General features: G+C 42.8%; 1 protein-coding gene across 1 annotated transcript in view; it reads left to right on the top strand.

Moving 5' to 3' along the window:
• Positions 1-20,807, top strand: part of scaf8 (SR-related CTD-associated factor 8) — a gene marked incomplete at its 3' end in the record, with an annotated part of 43,419 nt that extends 22,612 nt beyond the window's left edge. The window contains exons 20-22 of the mRNA XM_080512649.1: positions 4,353-4,465; positions 4,648-4,789; positions 20,776-20,807. Coding sequence (XP_080368775.1) covers positions 4,353-4,465; positions 4,648-4,789; positions 20,776-20,807 — 287 coding nt within the window. The remainder of the gene's footprint in view (positions 1-4,352; positions 4,466-4,647; positions 4,790-20,775) is intronic.
• Between the last annotated feature and the right edge of the window lie 4,150 nt (positions 20,808-24,957).

Below are 24,957 nucleotides of genomic sequence, written 5' to 3' on the forward strand. Positions count from 1 at the left end.
ACAGCGTGGCAGAACCCACCCCCGAGGCCTCTCCCGAGGCCACTCCTGACCCCCCCTCTGAGTCTTTGCCCCCCAAAAGTGAAACGGAGCCGCAGCAGGAGCAGGTTGCCTCTCCTAAGGACGTAGACAGTGAACAGAGTGAGCCGGTGGAGGAAGCTGCGAGTCAGCCAGTGGTAGACACTGTCACAGACACTGAGGGGACATAATCATCACTCAGTAGGTAAAAGATCATTTTGTATAGTTGTCTCTTCTTCTCTGTACTCATGTCAGCAAACTACCACCACCACATGGGACATGACGAATGACTGACTCACACCAGTTATTGTCTGATAACCAGTAACAGATGATTTTATTTCTCACAAATACCATTGTACCTAAATAGAAGGCTCGTTAGCAGATTTATTGCTAGTAAATTTTGTTTGTATTTTATTTCCTTTTTCCTTTTTTAAGTTGTAACGCAACACCACCCATTTTAATTATTCTGAGCGTGTTGGATTTTACTGAACTGCCTGCCAAAATGTTTCAATTGTATATGGGGAAAATGGGCTTTGACCTTCCTATGGAAGAAAGTAAGAAATCCTGGCTGTTCTACAATGGGTTGAATGGAGGTATACTTGAAAATGGCAGCTGCTGGCCCCCGTTTCTGTCTTCTCTTCTTTTAAAAAGCTGCTGCAACGTTTTCATCGAATGCTTTTATAGTGTCCCGCAGTGCTGTCGAAGTCTGTTTCTAAGCAGGACAAATGGCCCACACAGTGCGACCAGTACAGCTGCTTCCAATTGGGAGAATGGAAAAAAAAAAAAAAAAAAAAACCTTTTTAAATTTAAAATATATATTAAAAAAAAAAAAAAAATGTATCCCCAAAATAAATGTCTGTAATTTGTTATTAATTCTATCTTGAACACAAACCATTCATATCATACCACGGGGGGAGAAAAAGAAAATGGACAGGAGGATGTTCTGATGTCGGCTGCATATTGTTCTTAGTTTGAAATAAACATGCTTTGTCTGTTTGAAAAACATGCTTTAGGACTGTTTTCTGACCCAGGACTGGTGGAAAGTGAGACAGACTAATACACACCGCGGGGGGCCGTCTTCTCAGGCAATCTGACGTTCTCGTAACTCAAGTTGCTGCTATACCATCTATCCATGGGGGACTTTTGTAGTAGCTTTTTTCCTCTCTCTCTCTCTCTCTTTTTTTTTTTTTTAGTTCCCGGATGACTTAAGCCTTTCCGCTTCTGTCTGTTTTTTGTTTTTTTGTTTTTTTTTTGCTGGGTGACTGTTGAGGATTTGATTGTGCCTTTTTTTGAATGGATTTGTCGGTCACGATGCTATCGAACACGAACTGCGTGACACACAGCAGTCTGCGCGTGCCTCTCGGGCCGTTTCAGACCGCTCTCTTTTAAAACGAAGCCCTTCACGTGCACAGACCTGACCGATCCTGCCGTGTGAGTGGCGGACGCGTCAGTTTGTACAGCACTCACTTAGAGGAGAACGATATACCCTCCACCGTTCTGTGCATGCAGGCCTGTAGCCATGTTTTAACCTTCCTGTCTCGTCTTCATTTCATACCTGTGGTGGGTTGCTGTGGAGACGCACTACCAGAACTCATAGTCTCGCTGTGCTCTCAGACCAAATGTCTACTGCAGGAGTTGTGATGTTGAATAAAAGTTGAAGGTGCATATGATGTAAAACCCTGTTATTGTCATGAGTTCTAATTTAGGCCCATCAGATTAATTATTTCACACACAACACCCCATCGTTAGGCTCCACTCTAGGACTAAAATTCCAAGAATAAATAGATTGATGATTTCTTAAATCATTTAGAGTACTTATGGAAGTAGTTTTTTGTACTTTATCCCATATTTATGAATTAAATGATCTCTTAATCTGTGCAAATCCATGCCCAACTGTCCCCCTTTTTCCTTCTGTAAAACTTAAAATTTCTGATGACTCATCCTGCATTGAAGGGTTTCTACCAGTTCCTTGAGAATATTTCCTTTTTATGCCACGGCGATGACGTACATTGTCCGATTGGCTGAAAATGTTTAATCAGGAACGTTCCCCCTCAAACTGTTGAAGTGAAAATGCAAATAGATTTCTTTAATCTTCAAAAGGTTTTAGTTGTGCCTGAATCCTTATGTAATTGTTGAAAAACGTGTATAAATACCCTTTCATTACACTAACTGCCACCTCAATGATTTTGTAAATGACATTACCATATGACTAACTTAAATAGAGATTTTTAGGTGAAACTGAAAATGTACAAACAAAGTTGCATATATTAAGTGATTGAAATTCTCATTTTACTTCTAATTTAATCTTTAAACCAGTAATGATTTAAAAAAAAAAGTGAAAAGTTTTTGAAGTGGATTTTTCAAGTCTAAAATATTTTGAGTATTTTGAGGTAAAAATACCACGCATCATTACAGTTCCTCAGATTTCGAGAATATATTCTATCCATGGTTGAAACCTGACTCTTTTTAATCAATCTGAGGCTAAATAGAAACCTAAACCTCATGAAGCCTGCAATGCGTCACTCAGGAAAGCGTCCCATCTTTCACACCTGTGAATAAAAGTGTAGATAAGCAAGTTCCTTTTTAGCGGTTATCTCTAAATATCTAAATGGTTATCTCGGTCTGTGCATATGACACGCAGGACCTCCTCATAAGGGAACGTCCTTATGGAAAAGCAGCCATTTGGCTCCGAGTTCTACAGAACAAACAAGACAATGAAAAGAGATGTGGAGGAGATTTGTGAAGATGGTAGTGAGAGATTGCCCCACCCTCCACCCTGCGCCCCTCATCACCAGGGACCGGCTGCTTCAGCCGGAGGAGGTGCTTACTCAGCTGGCACCGAGCGCCTCTCTGTGCTCTGTTACGACCCGGCTGGTGTCAGAAAACACGAGCAGGGAGATTTATTTAAACAATCGCCCACTTCATTGGTGTCTAGCTATGCTGTTTCAGCATTTTGTATTGAAGAAACGGAGAGAGAGAGAGAGAGAGAGAGAGAGAGCCAGTCCAGTTCTGCGTAATCTCTCTCATCCAAACATATTTCATATTGGGCATCTGGACATCTTTTACAAATGATTGCCAAGCCGTGTGTAGTCTAGTATGACTCGGTCCATCAATTCTGAGCTCCCACCTGGCTCCCGGGGACCCGGGCAGTGAGCCAGTGTCCAGCCCTCCCGCTGACCTCCTGCCAGAAAGATTTGACAGGCTGAGCCTGTGAATCAACTGCTGTCAGCCCTCAGACTCGTGCACGGCTCAGGCCATCACACACAACAATAAAAAATAAGCCTCCTGTGGCATCCTTCACGTGCTTATCTGCAGGAGTCTATTTCTCAGGTTTAGGTTGTTCCGATCATATCGTGGCGTGATCAGATTATCGTTCTTTGTCGCCTTTATAGCATGACTGATGCTATCGACATTGCCAGTCCATTTGCACATCATGGCCTGTGTGTAAATGCTAGCCGGGCCCATGGGAACAGAGCAAAGCAGGCCTGACCTTTAGCTGAGGATAAACCCAGCATGGGTAACTCATCAGAGCACCTCCACCATAATGGCAGCAAATAATGAGGCATTGGCTGCCCGTGGCCCAGTGGCTGTGCTAATATGGTTTAAATACAGAGAAAGTTCCCCTGCTGTGAGGAAGTCAATTAGAGAGGGCTGCATTTAAGCTTGTAAATGGGTTTTACTATGACGTTGGAAGGGGGAGGTCCTAAAATGTCCTCGTCTTCTACTTGCTGTACTTGAAGGTCTGGTTTATTCCAAAAGGGGGATTTACTTTTAATGTTACAGATAAGAGTTGCAGACGGTAGTGGCAGTACCGCATCCAGCCATGTGAGGTCAGTGTGGGACTGCAGCACTCATCAGTATGACAGAAGGAGCCTGTACTCGGTGCAGACTGGATTCTTGGAGTGCGACAGCTCAAAATCTGCAGTGCTCACCTCTCTTACCTTCTGTTCTTTCTCTCTTTCTCTTTCTCTCTCCCTCTCTCTCTCTCTCTCTCTCTCTCACTGCTGCTTCTGCAAAATCAAATCCCTACGTGAAATCCCCCTCCCCTCAAACAACAAGCTTAGTGCAACTTTAAAGCCTTTGGAAATCAGTGATCCAAACACCTGATCTTTACGGTTTCACCTTAGAGGAAAATTCATTCATCAGATACCCCCCCTTCCTTACCCTTTCCGGATCAATACAGGAGCTTTGTGATAATATGGAAGAGGGTCCCTTTAGCGTGAGACTTGGCTGGTCTCTGCAGCCTCTCAGCTGCTGCATTCCTAATTGATTAACGCTATTGATTGAGCCTCCTAAAGCCTCCCACACTAAAATCGGCCTCAATCTGTCGCCGCCAGATACCCAGATATCATATTCACGCACCGTGAAAGTCGGTGCCAAGTGGAAGGAGACGGAGCGTCTGTGCCGGTGTGAGCAGCACTCGCACAAATTCACGCACACCGGAGATGGAGTGAAAAGTAGAGCCATCTATCTTCTGTCCACCTAGTTATGCAGGAGAGGAATCCCGTATCTGCTCACAGTCTGCAGCCACAGTAATTACTCAGCACTGTGGGAGTGCAGAACTTTTTCCTTCTGCCTTTTAAGAAGCTACTGCCTGCCTCCCTCCTTCCCCCACCCCACCCCTGTTATCAGGGCCAGCAGACTCTCCTAGACTGGGAGGTGTCCAAAGTTCCCCCTCACGCCGGGAACTCGGCCCTCGTCACGGGTTCAGCGGCACTGCAGGCCGCGCCCCTGCTGCAAGGTCACGCAAGTGTTCGTATCGCACCGCAGAGATGTGAGGGTGCAGAAAGTTGGCTGTTGGCAGGGGGATCCGGTGGTTTGCTCAAGGGCACGTCCAAAAGGACAAACACTTGCCAACATATTGGCTTTTTAATGGAGGTCATCCAGGTTTTGTTTTAGGACACAGTGGGAATTTTAGTTGAGCACACACCATTGGGAAGTAAGAAAAATGAAAAATGTGACCACTCAGTCCTAGGAAGCTTGAAGGCATCTGTCATGAGAGTCAAAATGTTCAGGTGACGGCGTTTCGAGACTCTCATTCTTCTGTACATCAAATTATTCTTTTAATTTTTTTAACACAGTATCCTAAGAGCTTCTTAATTGACACAAATTCACTCCGATCCCTGTAAACTGACTGTGGACCGACCACAGGTCACTGTAACCCCATGAGCTCTTGTTTGACTGAATGCTGTCGGAGTGGGGCATTTTTCATCCTCACTCAACTGATGAGGCTTTTGTGGCCAAATGTCAAGGTCACTTTGACCTTGTTTTTGCCCTATTTTTATGTTTTTTTTTTCAATCAACAGCCAAAGACGGGATGGAATGCTTTCAAGGTATCTCCTGTGTTGTTATGGCTGCTCCATTTTTGATGTTTCCCAAAAGCCTCGGAAGAACGTCTTTACATTTGGTTCACATGTTTACTCTCGGCACGACGGTGGTTGACACTCTTGCCTTGCATTCAAATGACCTCTTTAAACCTCCATATTGGGCTTTTCTGTGTGGAGTTTGCATGTTTTCCATGTGTCTGCCTGGGTTTTTATCTGGATACCACAGATCCTTCCCACAATCCAAAGACTTTGAGGCCGATGTTGTCTTGGATAAACTGCGGATCCATGATGGACGGGTGGTTAATCTTGAGGTTTCAGTAAAGTCTTGTGAAATTAAGTAACCCAAAAACCCGAGGATTGTGGCCTCATGAATTCTTGGTAGCAAAATGCTAAAATAGTAAAAGGTCTCTAAAACCACACATTGTTTCTTGTATTTAATACATTTTTTAAGCTTCCTATAAAAAGTCTTGAAACAGACCTTGATGTCATTATTTGACTTTGTTGGTTGGTGGAGTTGTACAACCACGAGGTGGTAATTTCTGCATTATTCTCATGAAGACTTCCTTTCCTTCCAGTCTCACTGTGGTATTGTCACTTCCTACAGGTATTCATGTTCCCCATTGGATGAATACCGAATGACTTTCAGGATCTAATTACTCTTTATCTGAGGAAAAGCTCATTACAGTTGGAGCAAACGAAACTAAGGGTGGTTTTAACAGGATACTTAAACCAGTTAATGTTGATTAATATTTGATTGGGAGACATTTACCAACCAGAAGAGGTTCCGTAAATCCAGGCTTTGTACCAAGTGCTGTCAATTGTTTCCACACCGCTCGACAACAAGCCTTTCAGGATGATATTTCATTTCAACCTCCCTCAAATAGAAATTTTTGTGGCAAGTGTTTATGCGTCCTTATGCGTGCAGTGCCAGGAGCAGGAGGAAAGGCAGCTCATGTTTGCCAAGTCAGTGTGTATTTGCATACTGAGGAGGTGTGTGTGTGTGTGTTATCAGTGGCCGACATGCCTGTCACTGAACACCTTTCCCCCACACATACATAACTAACTGTGTGTGACCAGAATTAAAAACCCGTCTGTGCAAATATAGTTTACAGCGGCAGAGGTAGAGACACGGTGCTCACATTCGAGGATTGATGTGTAACAACCGTTGACTTTGCTAACATTGTTAGCAGCTAATCTTTACTGGTGCCTACACAAAGCAAATATCAATGGCCGTAAATCATCCGTTGACATCTGGCAATCGGCACAAAGTGAAGCTGCTTCAAACTTTTCGTTGAGAGCCTCTGCTTCTCGTCTTCAGCTGTCTGCAGTTATTGCCGGGGTCATCCATCGGGGCAGAGCAGGGGCAAAGGTCAGAGTCAGAGCGAGGAGGTTTGAGAAGACAAAGGAGTTGTCAAGGAGACAACGACGAGACACAGCAACACCTCTCCTGATTTGCGTCCAGCTGTGATTCGCGGCAGGAGGGGTGCCGTGTGTTTCTGCGCGTAATCTTGGTGACAGGGGAGCTTATTAAATCTGCCAACACAAACAAGGAGTATGAGTGTGTGTGTGTGTGTGTGTGTGTGTGTGAGTGTGTGTGGAAAGGAGGAGATCTGCAGAGAGAGGGATGGTGTGCCGAGATGCTGAGCAAGCTGGGCGAGCTGTCTGACAGCGCAGCACATCGTGCATGTAAATTGGGGTGAATTCTGAGACGTGAGATGTATCGGGGACGACAGGCAGGTACCGCCGTCAGTCTCACAAGAGCGAGCGCGTCACTTTTCTGACTGCGCGGCCACCGCAGGTTCTCACGCTCCCTGAAACTAAATGAGACCACGGTAAAATCTCAGGTTTTATGTTGGGGTTTTGTTTTTTGGTTTTTTTCGTATCTTCCGCATTCCCGCGTTGCCCGTGTCGTCCCCTTTGGCGCGTCTGTCATCGTTCGCTAAAGACGACCTTATAAAAGCTGCTTATTAAAGCCTGACTCAGCTCCTTCCTGCAGATGCGACACCTGCTTCACCGCCCCGCCAAAACAAGCCTCATTGTTTCCATTAAGGAGCACAGTGAGTGTATCTAACCTGCCCGCACATGAACAAACACACTGTCTATTTGTTCATCCCCCCCATACACACACACACACACACACACACACACACACACACACACACACACACACACACACACACACACACACACACACACACACACACACACACACACACACACACACACACACACACACACACACACTCTGCTGTTTGTTAGCAGCAGCAACTAGCTGCTGATTAGCCCTGAAGGCCCTCGCGTTGCCTGGTTGTTTGTTTACGATTGGTAAAAAGCAGATTGCCTCCTGGGAGTCGCACAAAGCGATGGAGCAGACGGTGTCAAATTAAAAAAGATAGGAAATTCCTGAGTCACCAGGGGCATACAGGAGGGAGGAGGGGTGCAAGAGGAAGCTGACAGATTTGAAAGGATCAAGGTAGTGCGTTGAAACCCCCCCCTCCTTACAAACTAACAGATTTAAGCTGTGTTTATCACTCACAACCAAATGGTAGATAGAGCGGAACTGATTTGTGGGGGGATTTTTGAAAGCTAAAAATAGGTGTCAAGTAATCCGGAGATTTCAGTAGTATTGGGGTGTTTTCTTTCCAACAGTATTCATCTAAAACAGTGCAAAGACGAGCAGGCAAACTGAAGACTTGTCACATTAACGGCAGTCTTTTGTCCTCTCTTCAATTCCCTCTCATTCACGCCACACACCTGTGTCCCTTTTATTTCCTGGGTTCTTTTATGTTGGAGAGTAATCCACATAATGATAACGAAATCACGCGTTGCCACAGCAGCTTTTCAAAAGTAAACTCCTAAAGCACTCTTTCTTTGGTCTTTGTGTTGGAAAATGAACTGTAAAGTCAGTTGTCATATATATTTCCTCATCCAGTATCAGTAATTAAACTTTCTCTCCCAAGTTGGTAGTGAATTTCAGTAGTTTTTAAATAAAAACGTTTCGCCAAAAACATATAACCGACTTTACCATACGAAAGAAGAATTGTACCACATCTTAGGCTCTGTTTACACAACGTCTTTGAGTGAAAACGGAAAACTTTTGTTGTGTTTTGGGGTTCCGTTTACATGACAACGGTGCTTGGAGCCACTGAAAACGCAACTTTTTGAAGACGCTCAGACTCTGTCTCCATGGAAACGGGTAAAAGAAATAAAACATTTCTGGAAAACTCAACTTTTTGAAAACGCTGCTACTGCACATTCTTCTCAACGGCAGCCTCCAAAGTGACATGACTCTCGGTCCAAAACAGCCAAAAATGTATAGCAATTCAACAATATGTATAATACATTAGACTTAATGACTCCAGAAACAAACATGTCAGGCTGAGCTGGACTGGTTCCAATCTCACATTGGCCTTGTGATAAGGATAAGACGACATATTGAAAATCAAAGTTATCCAAAGTCTTTCTTATCTAGGAAACCGATGGTTGTGGCTTTTGCTTCACAGTTTCTGACTAAATCTTCTGATGCGTTTTTCAGGCAAAAATGCAAAAACATGAAGCTGAAGAGGTGAGGGCACGTTTGAAGGATTTTGTGTAAAAGACGCTGGAGAGTGTAGAGATTCTCCCTACACATGTTCTCATTGGAAAAATTGAGCCGGGCGTCTCTCTCTCGCGCGTTGTTAGTCCCGCGTTACACACCTCCGACCTCCGTCCCGCCACCCTGTCCAATCTGTTGAGTGCGTACAGGGCTAACACTGTCCATGTGTGACTTTGTCAATAGCACTCGTGAGGACTCCCATGCCACCCCACCGATGGACATGAAACATTCATGATCATGTTTATTAATGACCAGCAGGCGTCAGCGATCCCCAGGCTGTCTCTCTCACACTGATCGACGCAACACTGGCTCCAGTTTAATTCACACACATGTCAGCTTTCTGTGCCTTATTGTAACCTTATATTCACTTACATCCTGTAAGTTTACACTAAATTCAGCTTTAACTTGCCGAACTTAACATGAATATAACCCCCAAGGTATGGTACAGATTTTGACCAGATATTAACAGAAACAGCCATCACAATTCTGCTTTAGTCATTTATAATGCACCATGGCCATTAAGTCAGATATTAGAAGAAAAAAAAATGTGCATCAGCTGTTGATCATTATTCTTCTTACATTATTTTTGTTTAATAAATGTATGTAAAAGGTGATTTGAAAATTAAAGATGATATTACAGGGTAATTTTTTTAAATATAAAATTTTTTGAATTTCAATATTTGGTAATGTTATAAACTTTCAGTATTGTCTCATGCTGTAATTACTCAAGTAGAATAAAAGCAACAGCAGGTGCTCAGCACCGCCACCTACATTGAGGCGGAGGTACTGACCTCACTGTAACTAAAAATTGTATATAGTCTGTTTCAATGGGAAGTAAGGATTTTTAAAATGTCCACAAACATGAAATTGGTGAGGGAAAATGGAACGGAAAAAACACAAGTTCAATGCACAGGATCAATCCAGTTTGTCTGGGATTGGACAATTTAATTTGAGGAGTAGCTCTACCTGCCCCAACTCACGAGGCAACAACTAAAATGATGTTGGGAAACAGAACTTTATTTATAGAACACATGCAACCGTACAAATATTTATTTTATTGAATCGTGATAATAGGTGCCTCACTTGCTTCCCCTGACTAATTGTCCCTTTACCAACAATAACATCACCTTAAAACACAATTCAGCCACTTTCTAAACTGCTTTAACTAACATCTATACCACTATAGAAAAACAAGGCTACACATGCATGCCTATAGATTTATAAGCAAGTACACACAATCTCTCTATCTGTTCTCGCACACCTCCACAGATCGAAGACACTTTGACACTCGAGCAAAAGCGTCTACCAGCTGTACGGTCTGGGATGTGTGTACGCGTGCATGTGTAACTATGGATCCACTGGCCTGTTAAGTAGAAAAAGAACAGATTTCCTGTCTTGGTCTCTCAAGACCACTGATCGGAACTCTCCCAAGGGTGGAGGGAACTAACGGAGGACCTCGCTGAGAACATCTGTGACAGCCGGCCCCAGCAGAGACTGCAGTGTGACAGTTCCTATCCACAGCAGATGTCACACCAGTGTGTGTGTGTGACTGTGAGAGAGAGAGGGGGGGGGGGGGGGGGGGGGGGGGGCGTGTGTGTGTGAGAGTTCAGGGTTGAGAAGTCCATGACCGAGAAAAGATGTAGAGGAAATGCTCTCACACTCCCGGCCTTCATGTTCTTTTTTTTTTATCATGGATCTACTTTTTTCTTCTGTTCACAGAAATTAGGTGGTTTAATTAAGGCGTCTGGCAAACATCACACGATCATGTTTGACACCACTGGAAAAACGTAGGCTTCCTTGTATACAAGGTGGAAAACAAAGGAGGAACTATGTATGAAACTGCACTGATGCTGTCTTAAGAATATGTTTTATTTACGACTGAAACGTACCTAATGGATGTGGGTGGAGGAATTAGAGGCTCTAAAAGTTTGGTATAGGAAACCCACATCTTAATTCAACAGAAACAACATGCTAAAATGTCACATATGCATACGTTTACAGACACCTTTTAACAGACTGTTAACTGGAAGTTTACAAGCATTTCAGAAATAAACTCCTGCTGGGGAGGCCGCTGCAGCTGGGTGCGCCGCGCCGCTGTAGCCCGCATTGCTACGTTTTCAACCGTTTGCATCGGCCTTTGATGCAGCCCTTCTCTCCGTCTGATATAAAAACTCTACATGCTTTGCCCCACAGCCACTGCAAATGAAATGACAAATGAGGGATGAGCAGAAGAGCGCTGATGCTGCACTGCTCACATCCTCTCATATCTTTCTACGTTTACTCACTCTCCCGCGTCCCCTTCCTCTCTCTGGTTGGACTTTTCCTTCCTTTTAAATGAATTCTTCTTTTTTTTGCTCCACTGCCTCCCCATTATCCTGTTTATCCTCCTTTGGTCATTTGCGTCTAATTTTGCCCCTCCGTTTCTTATGCACCACTCTACGTACTTTACTTGCCTTGCGTTTTTTTTTTTTTTTTTCCCCCCTCTCACTCCCCAGTGAAGCGTGTCACAGTCTGGTCAGATTCCCTGTTAACAGAGTCTCTCAGTGGCAGCTACTGCCTGGATCATATAACTAACTTTAAAAAAAACCCTTTTTTTGAAATCCATCACGTCAGGAAGGCCGAAGAGCAGTAAATTGCCCTTCAAAGTAATGGAATTCAGCTTAAATGAATCTACCCTTTTTGAAGGGGAATCACCAGTTTGGTGGTCATTCCTTTCACTTACTTTGAGAGGAAAACCTAGAGAGAGAGGGGGAAAAGAAACAATGGTGTAAAACTGTCAGACAGCCGCAGTAAAATCTCATGAAATCCAAGATAGTGTAGCATAATCGTAGATCACAACACTTCTAAATCACACAATAAAATTGTTTTTAAAAACTTCACTTCACTTTTTACAGTCATAATAAATAGAATGCATATATTTTGAAGCGTCTTGGATTCATCCTGTCAGCTTCGGCAGGTGACTTTATAAGTGGATGGATGGTGACATTCGCTTATGTAGGGGAGTAGAAATGTCCGATGTTTTCAGCTTGGAGAGGTGACCCTACTCTGGAGGAAGCACAGAAGATAGATGGACAGAGTGATGGACTGATGTGGATAAATGGATGGGTGGGTTAATGGATGCATGGGTCCCCCATCGATCAGTGTACAATCAGCTAGAGGCCCCCGGCAACACACACACACACACACACACACACACACACACACACACACACACACACACACACGTATTACAACCTGAAATAGTGGTGTAAACCAGATAATCTCCTCGGGAACTTAAAATGAAAACATTAATTGCTACTTTTAAATTCACTTGATAAATAGTTGAAAAAAGTTGAGAGGTTTAGACAAACAATACTTTGCCATGATAATTAACTCAATTACATTCATTTCCTTTAACACTGTCTGACTCACTGCTTCTCCTGGAGTTGCTTGTTTAGCACCGAAATATACGTCCACGTTTTAGTTCTGCGTTCATGTCGGCACTTCAAACACTTCAGCCGTCTTTGCTTCAAACAATCAGCCCCTTCAAATTAGCTTTAAGCACAAAGTTGTTTTTTTCCCCCCCAATAACTTCTCTTTGCTTTCTTCAAATGTATTTGCCAGTTGCCAAAAAAAGACAGAACAAAACACAATGTATGATGCAGTCCAAGCTTTCATACCCGCAAACGCAGGAATCAGACAGGAAAGGCTAGACTGCTAATGGAATACTTATTACTTGAGACTAATTGAACTGCACAAGACGAGAGAGCTTTTGAGGAAAAACGTGAAATCGAAGCTGAATTCTGATCAAGAGCAGACAGCCCTGGTGGGGAGGGTCAAGCGCCAGCTGCGGGTTTGACCGAGCAAAAGGAGTGATTTGTAATGAATAAGCACACGCCGTGCTTTTCTCCCGGCCCAGTTTGGCCTTCACCTACTCCATTACCCCCTCAAACATGCACCGTGAACCCCAGCGCTGTCACATGAGGAACCGAGAGGGAAACGAGAGACACGAGTCTGGCCCTGGTCTCAAGCGTGAGCGTTGGCGTGCCGGGGAGGAGAGCAGTGACTCAGGTCTGGCCACAGCAGTCGGGATGAGCTGGGAAGTAATGGAAGCGAGAGCGGCTGGCAGGGAGTAGACGAAGGACAGCTGGATTTTACATACACCAGTTAAAGGCGGGGTGTAATCATCCTTTCATGGTCGTGGTTCCATGCCAGCAGTGAGCAGGTAGAAACGAATCTGTACAAAAACACAAATGACAGAATCATCATCGTATTATCGTAATTACAAGGGGTAGCCAGACCTTCAAAGTAACCAGTGTAGCAATTAGCACGGTAAATCGGCTGTAAAAAGATATAGCAATCACATTTTAATAAGGACTGTGTGGTTTATAGTATATAGGATGTGGATTCATGAATATACCCATGTGAGCCATAACATTGTGACCATTGAGAGGTGGAGTGAATAACACTGATCACCTCTTTACCATGGCCTCTGTTAGCGGGTGGGCTTCATTAGGCAGCAGCTTACCATCGCATCATAAAAGTCGATGTTGGAAGCAGAAAAATGGGTAAATTTAAGAATTTGAGTGAATTTTAAAAGGAGCCAAATTGTGATGGTTAGATGTGGTGGGTTGGTGCATTTCCAAAACTGCAGTTTTTTGTGGGATGTTTCCTTTTTTCAGTATCTAAAAACATAAAAAAAAAAGGTCCAATAAAGAAAAAAAATGTTATGTACGGCCAAGGTAGGACTGGCATGCTAACTACATCGTTTTCAGCATTTCTGTCCTTTCCGTGCGAACGGGCATCGTTTTCAAAACGTTGTGGTGTCGTAAACGTGTAACTTTTCTGGAACGAAAAATTATGCATTTTCACTTGAAACGTTGTGATGTAAAAGGGGTCTGGATTGGCAGCTCCATTGTGTAAAGTTTGACCTGGTTCAATCACATCGTCATAACTTTATTATAAAGATTTAGGTTTACTATTGCCTATGGATCTCTACAGCCAGTAAGATTTGAAGCGTGGCGAGGGCATAGAGGAAACACAACCACGACAGATAATATTCCAAAATGCTTACCACGTCAGAGCTCCTTGAAAGAAAACTTCCACGGTTGAAAGGGTGTGATTACTTGACACATTGTAACCTATAATGCAGTGTTGAGGAGTAAATTACGCGCCAGAGATTGTCCACGAGCAGAAGTCCGATTTCATTAGCTGGGATGAGAAATGGAAATCGGTACTACTTTGAGGTTGACGACATGGTCCAAAGCTGAACTTCTGACAAGCAGACTTGATTTATAATGGATTTTGAATGGCTTTCACTTAACCTGAAAGATGGATAGGATGTGATTACTCCTGAATATGATACAGTAAAATAATGTCGTTTTTGGTCAATTCAGCACAAAACCAAGTGTTACGCAGTTTCAGTGTGGAAAACCAAACTGCAGTTCGCCTGTGTACGAGCTCTGGGGACAAATTGCGGTTGCTCACTTTTCAGTTGGTAATCCAGTCTTAGTCTTATATTTTCCGAAGCTGCAAACAACCCTTGTGTACATAGCTCAAACGAATGATGTACTGAGAACCAGGATGCACTGAAGTGGTTCCCATGACCTCCAAAATCACCTGATCTAAACAACATTAAAACCTGTCTGGGTTGTCCTGCGCATCCCCCGCTTAAGACCTGGAGCCTTTCCCTGTTCTGGAAAGCTCCAATATCCTGTTGGACACAGTACAGGATTTCTAAGAGGAGCACAAGAAAACACAATGCTGCTTCAAAGAAGAATATGCAGCTTTTTTTCCTTCATACACATTCACTATCTTACCTTTTATCTTTTCATGTACATTAGGAGTGATGATATGAACAGAAAAGTGCTTCACGCACACACACGCACATGCATGCATTATGGCCATTATTGTGTAAAAAGGCTAATGGGTACACAAACACCAGGGGGACCTGCTGCCGCAACACAGAAAAGTGCTTTTAGGGTTTGAGTATGTCTCTTATGTGAACACAACGCTCCCGTGTGGGAGCTAATTAATGAGCTATACATCTCACTTTAGAAACTGTTGTAAGTAATACATATAACATGCCAAGCGTTTCGTTTTCCCTGTGCATTGCTTTGTTGTGGCCTGGTCACACACTTATTTTGCGACCCACTCGATAATTGAGTTAATTATCACCTCTACAGTGGAAAGAAGTGATAAGATTCAGGAGATTTTTCTCAATTATTGTTACATTAACAGGTTGTTGATTTCAACATTACAACATATTATTTCTCAACCCCGAGCTGATCCCAAAAAGTAAAATGTGCTATAGGAGTACAGATCATTTCAAAATGCTCTCTCTATACCCTACAGTTTAACCAAAAGAATAATATGTCTAATGGCTTCATACTTGATGTATCTCTGAAACGACCGAAACTGGATGCATCATTTTCACATACAGCAGAAGAATAGCTTAGATTTCATATTACATAATAGATCGTGCATCTCTGTGTACAAAGATCACACTGTCAACTAGTAGCCTGGCATTAATACTGCAGCATTTTCAACATTTCCTGTCCTCCTCTTCCTGAGAATAAATAAGAGCAATATACGAGGTTATATGTACAGAAAAGCCAGAACTTTAGACCCTCAGACAAGACTGTATCAACGCTGTATGTATATTGAATAGGATGAACACTGTCGATGCTAACATATTAAACTTGGAACATTACAGTACATAAGTGGGATGTTTTGAGGAAATTCCCTGAGCATTGTTGTCATTCATTCAGGGAGGAGGTGTCTCAAAACAATTAAATCAATTCAACTGGATTTGCTCACATCTTGGAAGATGTAGCTTCATTAGTTCTTGTTGTTTTCCTTGACCAGTTTTAAGACTTTGTATTTTATACAAACTTCTAAATTAAAATTTATATTTATCTGAAGGGGCTTGTGAAGCTGCCATGTTGTCCATTCGTTGTTGGCATTTAAATTCTTCACTGAGCACGTCTCAACTATTTAGGCTTCCTTACAACAGGAAGCAAGCTTAATCCTTTTCTTAAAACCATACAAAGAGACCGAACTATCCCTCGTGCACAACTTGAAAATGTAGATAAACCAAAGCTTGACAGACCTGCTGCGCCGCTTTATGTTGCCAAGTTCTGATTGGACGTTCACTGTGTGGAGGAGGGGTTTAGCCAAGGCTAGTTAGTAAAGGAGTAAGTCCTTTGAGTAGTTCATTGTATTTTCAGTGTGGAAGGTTATCCCTAAAGAGGCTCATGAGCCGAGAATACAGCCTTGAGTATGTCCGCTTACCAGCACAGAGGCTAATCCATTGTTGCCATGCAGGCTTCCGCTCAACCTGCAAACAAACCAGTTCACAAAGCGAGGACGTATCATCTTTCTGAGAACAGAACCAATCATTTTATACAGATCTGCATGGTTCAGATCTGTTGCTGGGTGAAGAGTTTGTGAAAGACACTCAGAGCAGTTTTTGTGTGTGTGTTTCCAATTAACAAAGTAAAATGAGCAGATTTTAACAAGGACATTTTAACGGCCCGGCGCTCTGCTTCCTCCACACGGGTGTGAAAGTGCTTCCCAGCGGGAGGCCGAGAGGTAATGGGTGTGGGAACTTTACCTTATAGGGATAGACTGGAAGGACAATCTCAGCCCTAATGGAGCAAAAATAATTTCCAACCTCCAAGGCCAGTAATGTCACTCATTAATTTGTGAAAGAGTAATTTTGTGGTTGGGTCTTGCTGCAATAAAGATTCATTCCCACACTTTACTTTCCATGTTGTTTGCGTCTGTATTGTTGGCCTTGTTTTTGTCTGTTGCTTTTTATTGAATTCGAATGAGTACAATTTAGCCTCAACACAGCCCAATACAAATCACATTACACTTCAGAGTGTACGATCACATTAGGCTCATTGGAATCATCTGTGCTTTTGACTTGAATGGCCTTTTTGTTCAGGTGTGTAACGTGTTGCTCTCAGTTGACTAAATCTAGTCTCATGATAACTCAATCAAATGTCCTTGTGTTTGCTGTAGATTCCCCCCGTCACTGTCTGCAGGTTGTGGTTTTAGACATTCGCCCACTGAAGCACTTTAAAATGTCACGCCAGCCCCGAGCTGCAGACTATTTCCTTATTCTCTTTCATTGAGGCTATGAAAGACGAGACTTGTTCAGTCCTGACCTCTCTTTTATAAAAGAATCCGCCCCTAGTCTCTCAATCATTCATATCCTCTCCATCCTCATGTGGGATATATTTGGCTACTTCCATGATCTCAACTTTGTCACTGTCAAATCTGCCCTACATTCCCTTAAATGATATATAAAGAGGGACCCTTGTGTTTTTCTTGGATTTATTTTTCTCAGATCGAGGTCTGATGTCAAGTTGAGCTGTCTTCCATTAATCCTGTATCTGACATGATTCCTTTCCCCACATCTGGAACAATCAGTGTGCAGTTTGTGATGGTTTCAATGACATTCATTAACACGTACTCTCAGAGTGAAAGCCTCTAACTCCCAAGTGTCAAATTCATTTTTGTTTGATGCCACATACGGCTCGATTTGTGGCCAAATCAGTAGCTGATAGTATAATAATGTAGAAATATTGATAATGGCAGCATTTTTTTCAAGTTTCAGTCCAAAGAAAAATGAATACTTTTCACAAAGTCTGTTATGAAAAAAGTACAATTTACTTTTTAAAGATAAATAGTGAACTTAATTCCTATATGGCTCAGTATCTCACTTCCAAATTTTCACAAAATCCCTCTCACAGTATAACTTTGACATATGACGTCATTGTGACATCAACATCTGCCATGTACACGTTGCAGAAGGCAATAAATTATGTTTCCAAATCAAGGTGAATGAACTAAAAACAGTGAAGTATGTGATGCTCCCACCATTCAAGTTTCAAGAGTCAAACTGGACAGGGAGGAAGACACCGTTTTAACTCCAGGCCGTACGTTTCAGGCCTGGAGAAAATCTTCGAAAGTCCCATTTATCTTTAGAATCTATACAGATGGTCAGTGTTGCCTGAGAGAAAACGGTAGAAATCCAGCATATCCACTGAACGCAGAGGCTTAACGGAATGAGGAAAAACATTGTTTTTCACTGAATTTTTTTATTTTTTTTTTAAAGCAGTGATGTAGCCTTGAGGGATTTGGTAAGAATATCGAACAGATTTCACACAACAGATGCTCGTATGCGTCCGTGAAGCTTATCTGCCAAAATGTTGGGTTACACCACAAACTGAATCGACTGTATGTTAAGTGATTCAGGGTTGGGACAACGCTTCGGTGGAGACGTGACTGTTTCCTGATTCACGTGGAAGCCGACACAATCGTAGTGACTTCATGTTTCCACAATAAACGTAATCTGGAAGTTAGTGGAGTTTGTACGGAGGCTTTAAAAGACAAGAGATTTATAAACAAACGTCTCCCCGGGAGTGACTGAATGAATGGTAATGCAGGAAAAAAAAGTGACGACGGGCTGATTCCAGTGTCGGGGTTTTACTTCAGTTGCTCTTTTGTCTGATGGAACTTGTGGACATTTAGCATAAAAAAAGATAGAGGACTGAATCATGGTGTGTGTGAAAATAGCCAACATAGGTTTGTGGAAAAGTGTCACGACTGTAACAAATAAAGGTAACTGGTTGGTTTGTCATTCCTAAACTGATTTAAAAGATTTAAAAGTAAAATACAGTCTGAAGGATTTTACCATATCAACAGCACCACACTGTATATTTATCTTTTATTTGTTGCTCTTGAATTTGAAGCAGGATGCTTGACGCAACAAGATAAACTTATTATTTTGTGGACAAAGTACATATTGGATTTATTCTGGTGTTATTTTTGTGAGGCTTCGGAGGATTTAATCCCTCAGGCTTGGTCTACTCTCTGCTTTTTTCAAAATTGAGAATACAACTTATAGTTTCTTATTATGTGTTATTGCTGCATTGCGACTGCAAGAACTTTCTCCAAAAAGTAGGAACCATGTCATAAACATTGGCCACGTCAACTGCTGGAAACTTGGTCTAAATCTAATTAAGAGGATTTTTTGTTTCCACCTCTCAAAAAGTTCAAACACATGTTCAGACACGTTGGGCGTGGGGTCTTCAGTGCTGAACATATCTGATTAGAAAGAAGACTGTTTGTATTTTATTTATATACATGCTGAAGAATTCATAATACTTGAAAGAAACACTTTTAGCAGCAACAAAACAGTTGACAGACAAAACCAAAAGACTTTGTTGCATTCAAGCTGTCTGTTTACATGACAACGGTGCTCAAAGTCACCGAAAACCCAACGTTTTGGAACATACTGTGCTTCACGGCCGTGGTAAATAGTTCTTCTACACATGCGCCTGTAGACTGACAATAACAACAACGTCGGCCTCCAGAGTGTCGTGACTCCCAGTCCATATTCTCCTGGGACTAGGTAGTTTTATTGTTAAGATTCACTTGTAATAGCAGTCCAACTTCATCGTCTGTCCGTACTAATGTCCATGTACTCGCTATTGTCAATGTTTATAATGTATTCTTCTCTGTGCATGTGTGTGTGGTTTCATTATGAAAGCAACCAACAGCGCCAACTCGTGGCCTGGCATGCAAACTTCATCGTTTTTGGTGTTTCTGTGTAAACAGACATCGTTTTCAAAACGTCGCAGTGCAAATGCAAAAACATTTCTGAAATGAAAATGCAAACAACTGCCTATTCACTTGAAATGTTGTGTAAACGTAAAAGTAATGGCCTTACACTAAAATGCTACTTCATAACACGTCATTCCCGACTTTGGGTTTGGTACTCGGCCATTCTGCATCATCATGTGTCGGTTTTGAACGTTTTGGATAAGTGGTTTATTAACTTTTTGGATATTTTGTGATTACTCTTCAGGATTTCTCACGCTCCTTGCACTCAATTTCTTCAGCTTTCTCTCACAATCCTTCCATTCAAACAATCTTTTCTTCACACGCAACTCCCCCACAAAACACAAGTTTCAGCTCATCACTCTGTCACACTCTTGTGATAGTTTCCTCACCCACAATTCAAGTAATTAAATGCTCAGGCGAAAGCAGCTCCACGTCTCTGTGGCCAACTGGGACTAAGACAAGCAGATGATGCAATATGTGCAAGACAGATCCGTCACGTATGTGGCTTCTCATACCAGTGTGTTTTCATACAGGTTAATATCTACCCCCCCCCCCCCCCCCCCCCCCCACCCCATACCAGGCACAGCACACACTATCAAACCTCGAGCAGCTCCCATCAGCCGTCACCATCAACTCTGGGATTTATTTCTGCGCAAAATGAAACTGTAAGTGACATGACTGAGGAGTAACTCTTACTGATCTTCAGTTAAAACACTCTTCAGTAAGGTGCTTGACTTTTTTTTTTTATTGAATGACAATAAAAGGAGGGAGGTTTTTGCCTTGTACTAATGGAATCACATGTAAATCAGGGGCTGTAAGTGCTCCGTCTGTCCTTTAAAGACCCAAATACCACTGGTGTGAGAGGTTGGCTGCGGTGACACCCGTTGTCGTCATTGATTTCTCATTAGTTACGCCCTCGGGAGTGTGCGAGCTATCGCTTAGATCAGACCTGTCGTGTTCAATTAAACGCCTTTTCCAAACTGGCCTGGCTTTTTTTCATACCTTATCTCTCCTCCGGTGCCTTCTCTGTTCAAGCATTTTCTTTGTGCAGTTGCCTGTTTCATGCTTTGATTTCAGCTGCTATATTTGGACTAAAGAAGAGTAGTTTCAGGGTGTGGTGCGAGAGGGTCTGATTATACCCCTCCCTTTCTGTGCATGTCACACACACACACACACACACACTTCATGACACTTTCTTTCTTGTGCTTCTTCTGCCTCCAGACGCCCTCTCCGTGACCCCCGTCCACTTCTAGAACGGCCGTACCAGATGATTTTCCTGCAGCCATTAAGCGCTACATCGCAAACGAGCATGCCAATTACACGTGGACACTGAATACACCGACCCCCACAGCTCAGCGGCTCGTACACTGATAATAATGGTGGGATCACATCTTACAAAAGGCGGCAGTGAGAAGGGTGAGAAAATCACTTAGCGCTGGATCTACGACCACCCCCTCCTCCTTTCCCTTCTCCCACACACATTGACACTCTGGTGCAGGCAAGCATTGGCTCTGACGATCCTGTTAGAGCAGCCGTGATGGCCGAACAAAGTGGTGACAGTCAGGATAGCCGGACTTGGAGGGTGTCGAGGAGCCTCATTTATGTGAAGGAGAAGGGCCTGAGGTGTTGATAAGCATGTGTGTTGTTGAAGCTCATACCTGCCTATCTGTGGGGGGGGGGGGGGGGGTTGGTTTTTTTTAAGTGAGTCAGCTGAGGGGAGGGAAAAAGAGGGAAAATGTTGGCTGAGCTCACAGTTTTTCTGCTCCTTGTCGTGTCTTGAAGCAATAAACTGACAGTTGTAATACTTCATTCCCTCGGTCCTGGGCTGGGTCCACCGTGAGTTCACTGGGAGCGGTCAGGACTGCAGTCTCGTGCCAGAGCAGCACACAAACATAGAAAGCAGTCTGGTGAGCGGCAGGATGTCCATCAGAACCAATTACGTTTAATGAGATGCGGAGTGACCAGAGCTCCCGAAGGCAGCCAGACGACACACACACACACACACACACACACACACACACACACACACACACACACACACACACACACACACACACACACACACACACACACACACACACACACACACACACACACACACACACACACACACACACACACACACACACACACACACACACACAGAGAGAGGGTTTCTTTGTGGCAATGACAATGCTACTGAAAAACAACCTGCTTGGGCCTGTAAAAGCAATGGCATTTACCAAGTGGATTGTTATAATGGTCGTAATGATTTTTCAATACGCAGAAAAAAGATCTTTAAATGTCAACAGTTTTGGTGCCAGCACACCCTCATTTATAACGATCCACAATATCCCTCGACCTAACTTGACTGCGCGGTACTCCAGGAGCTTCATAATGAGATGTGCTGACTTCAAAACAATATGCCGAGCTTAAATCCTTGTGGTTATATTCGGCTGAAGGGATGAAAGGCTGCTTGTTGTGTGGGATAACCTTGATCAGCCTGCGATGAAAGGAGCAGAGCCAAACAGTATCTGCTCTTACAAGACAGATAGGAATCATCACTCTGCCCCCCCACTGTGGTAATTTGGAAGCGGCTGATGGGCGGATGGTTCTGAGAGTGATGTGAGGTTGAAGGTGTGGCCATCGTGACCACTGTACCGGTGAGAGGAGGTATTCTGGGAATGTTTCAGAGAAAATGAAAGGGAGGAACTCATTCTGTTGAAAGAGACAACCATTGTCATCACTGACATGCTGTCCGATCGTTTGAGGAGGACAAACCTGTTTCTTATCAGTCTGCTTGTCACGTCAATTGTCCATGAGGCAGCCCGCTGAGAAGCTCAGAGCATGAAACGTCACAGGTGAAGAGCTGCCTCAGAACGTTATGCTCAAATTCAGTGATAAAGAGGTAAAGATAATCCAGAATTAGATTTGATTACAAAGAACTTTATTGAAAGGATCAGACAGAACAGGGATTGTTTTATGGATTATTGTCGTTTTGCATTGCTATCAAGTCTCGGTGGTTTCATTTTTCAAAATCCCTCAAAATACATACAAGTGGGTTTTTATTCTTTGTTTGTTTGTTTTCTGTTCCCTGAACCAGCACTCAGTAAAAATGACAGTTAGGTCAAATTGAATCCACATTAAATGTGAATCCTTAATTGAATGTCGAACTTCCTCATGTGTCCTGATACATTTTAAATGAAAAGACACTATTATCGGACTTCAGTTGAGATGCGTGTGGTACATGTCCTGTTCGGGGGGCTTTTCAGAGGGAGCAGACATCAGAGAAAACCGATAGAGCATTTGAAGATTTGCTTCAAACCGCTGGTGCTGCGTTTTGAAGAAAAACTTCCCTATTTGACGTCCTGGTTGGTACAAACAGGAGGCAGCGTCCATCACGTGGTGTGGGCAGAGACCTCAGAGCACAAAAGGGCAGAGACCTCAGAGCTCACACAGACAAAGAAAAACCTAAAACGAAAACCAAAGAATATAGCACAGATATTATTTTGTCTGTTAAAATAGTTTGTTAATCCATTTTTAAAACTAAACAAAAATATTAAATGTATTTATTTGTCCAGTAAGACTTGAAGACAGAATCTCTATGTATTTTTTTATATAAATGAGGATTTATTTCACTCATCATTTTGTTCCAGAGATTTACAGGTTATTTTTATACCATTAATTGTGGAAGAAAGAATAATCCAAGCATAATAAAGCAAGTTCAGTAAAATCTTAGAAGCCTATTTGAATGTGTGTATGTGGTTAAAGAGAGATATCCTTTCTGTTATATATGCCTGAGTTAATGTTCTATTCATACAGAGCACTTCGAATGCATTAATATCTTAATGCACCTATGAATACACTTTGAGAACCACTCAAGCATCTTGAAACCGGATCATATGTCCCCCTCTTTATAAATCAATATACTTATGAATGCACCATCATGGTGCTTTCCTGCTGCTTCAGAGTCTGAATTCCTGAATGGTGTGGAGAAGTTATGTTACAGACTTACAATGTTGTTCTTGCTTTGAAATGTTGAGTAGTGCGCATGCAGTGAAGACGGACCTGAGTGTGCACACAACTCCAACTAGTGATAAATGACACTGTTTTTTTTATGCTTTTAGTCGTTATTGTCTGTGGGAGGAATTGTATTGATTTCTGAAGGCAAAGCTTTATTAAAATAAAGAAAGCAACACTGCAGTTTCCAGTTGATCTTCTTCATGTAAACAAGGCCTCAGTTTTCATTCTGCAACACTGAAAATTGAATTTTTCAGGTCTGAAGCTTCTTGTGAAGCTGCATTAACCAGCATCTTGATGTTGGAGTACTAAACTATAGATACAAAAGTGTGTGTGTGTGTGTGTGTGTGGGGGGGGGGGGGGGGGGGGGGGGTACATTTTCTTTTTTCAGACAAGAGGAGACACTTTTATTTCATGAGCTGAATTGAACTCATGTTTTACATCGATTGAGCTCCTTTTATAAATGAAACTCCTGTGCGTAAAAAAAACTGTCCACGAACCACAGTTTGGAAACACCCGCATTAATTTAGGTTTTATTAACAATCGGCTGGTCATTCTCCATGTTGTGTGGAAGCGCTGAGCCGCCCCCCCTCCTTCTCCCTCCTCTGTGTCCGTGGGAAGGAGGAGTTTAACCCCACATTGTCTGGGAGGAGTCCGCAGTCTCTTGGCGCTCCGTCCCGGGATCGTCTGCTCTGGAAACGGAGGGAATCGTAGAAAAAACAAAACAAAGAAGGAGAAAGCATTCCGCCCGTTATCCGTCTTATTAATGCAACGGCGTTAAATCTGAAGGCTCGGATGAAGGGGCAATGTGCATGCTGCGGGGAAGTAACGCGTCTTGAGAGGAGATATTAAGCCGGGTAAGTTGCGGGCGAACTTACTCCACAGTCACGCTGCTTTTAAAGGACTCCGCTCCTTCGTGCGCTTTTACGCGCATCTTTAATTTCCAATTAAACTTGGTTCTCACAGTTTTTCTCTGTTGGAGAAAAGTTTGGGGTTGTCTTACATTCATTTCCCATCGACTTCTCTCTGACTCATTGTTTTTAATGTGTAGAATGGCAGCGGCTGTGTGACTGAGAACCCTTTTGAAATGAATGTAATAAGTTGTATTGTTAGTTTCGACCCTTGTATGAACAGCAGTGTAATAATTCTGATTGACCCGTCCCTTTTTATGTAGTAATCAGATATGAACGCTGCCAGCGAGAGTGCTGCGTTCAGGTTCTTTGCAAGAATACAACATTCCTCCTCGAACCCATTGGACCATAATTCTTTGTGACACAGTGTGTCAATGAAGAGTGTACACATGTTTAAACTGTAGCCCCCAGCAGGGTTGGACAGGCTGCTTATTGCTTCTTTCTTCCCTCTGATTTATGACCAGAGAGATTGGGAGAGTCGCTCGTTCCTCTA

The sequence above is a fragment of the Blennius ocellaris genome (assembly GCF_963422515.1).
Source record: "Blennius ocellaris genome assembly, chromosome: 17".
Classification (NCBI taxonomy): Eukaryota; Metazoa; Chordata; class Actinopteri; order Blenniiformes; family Blenniidae; genus Blennius; species Blennius ocellaris.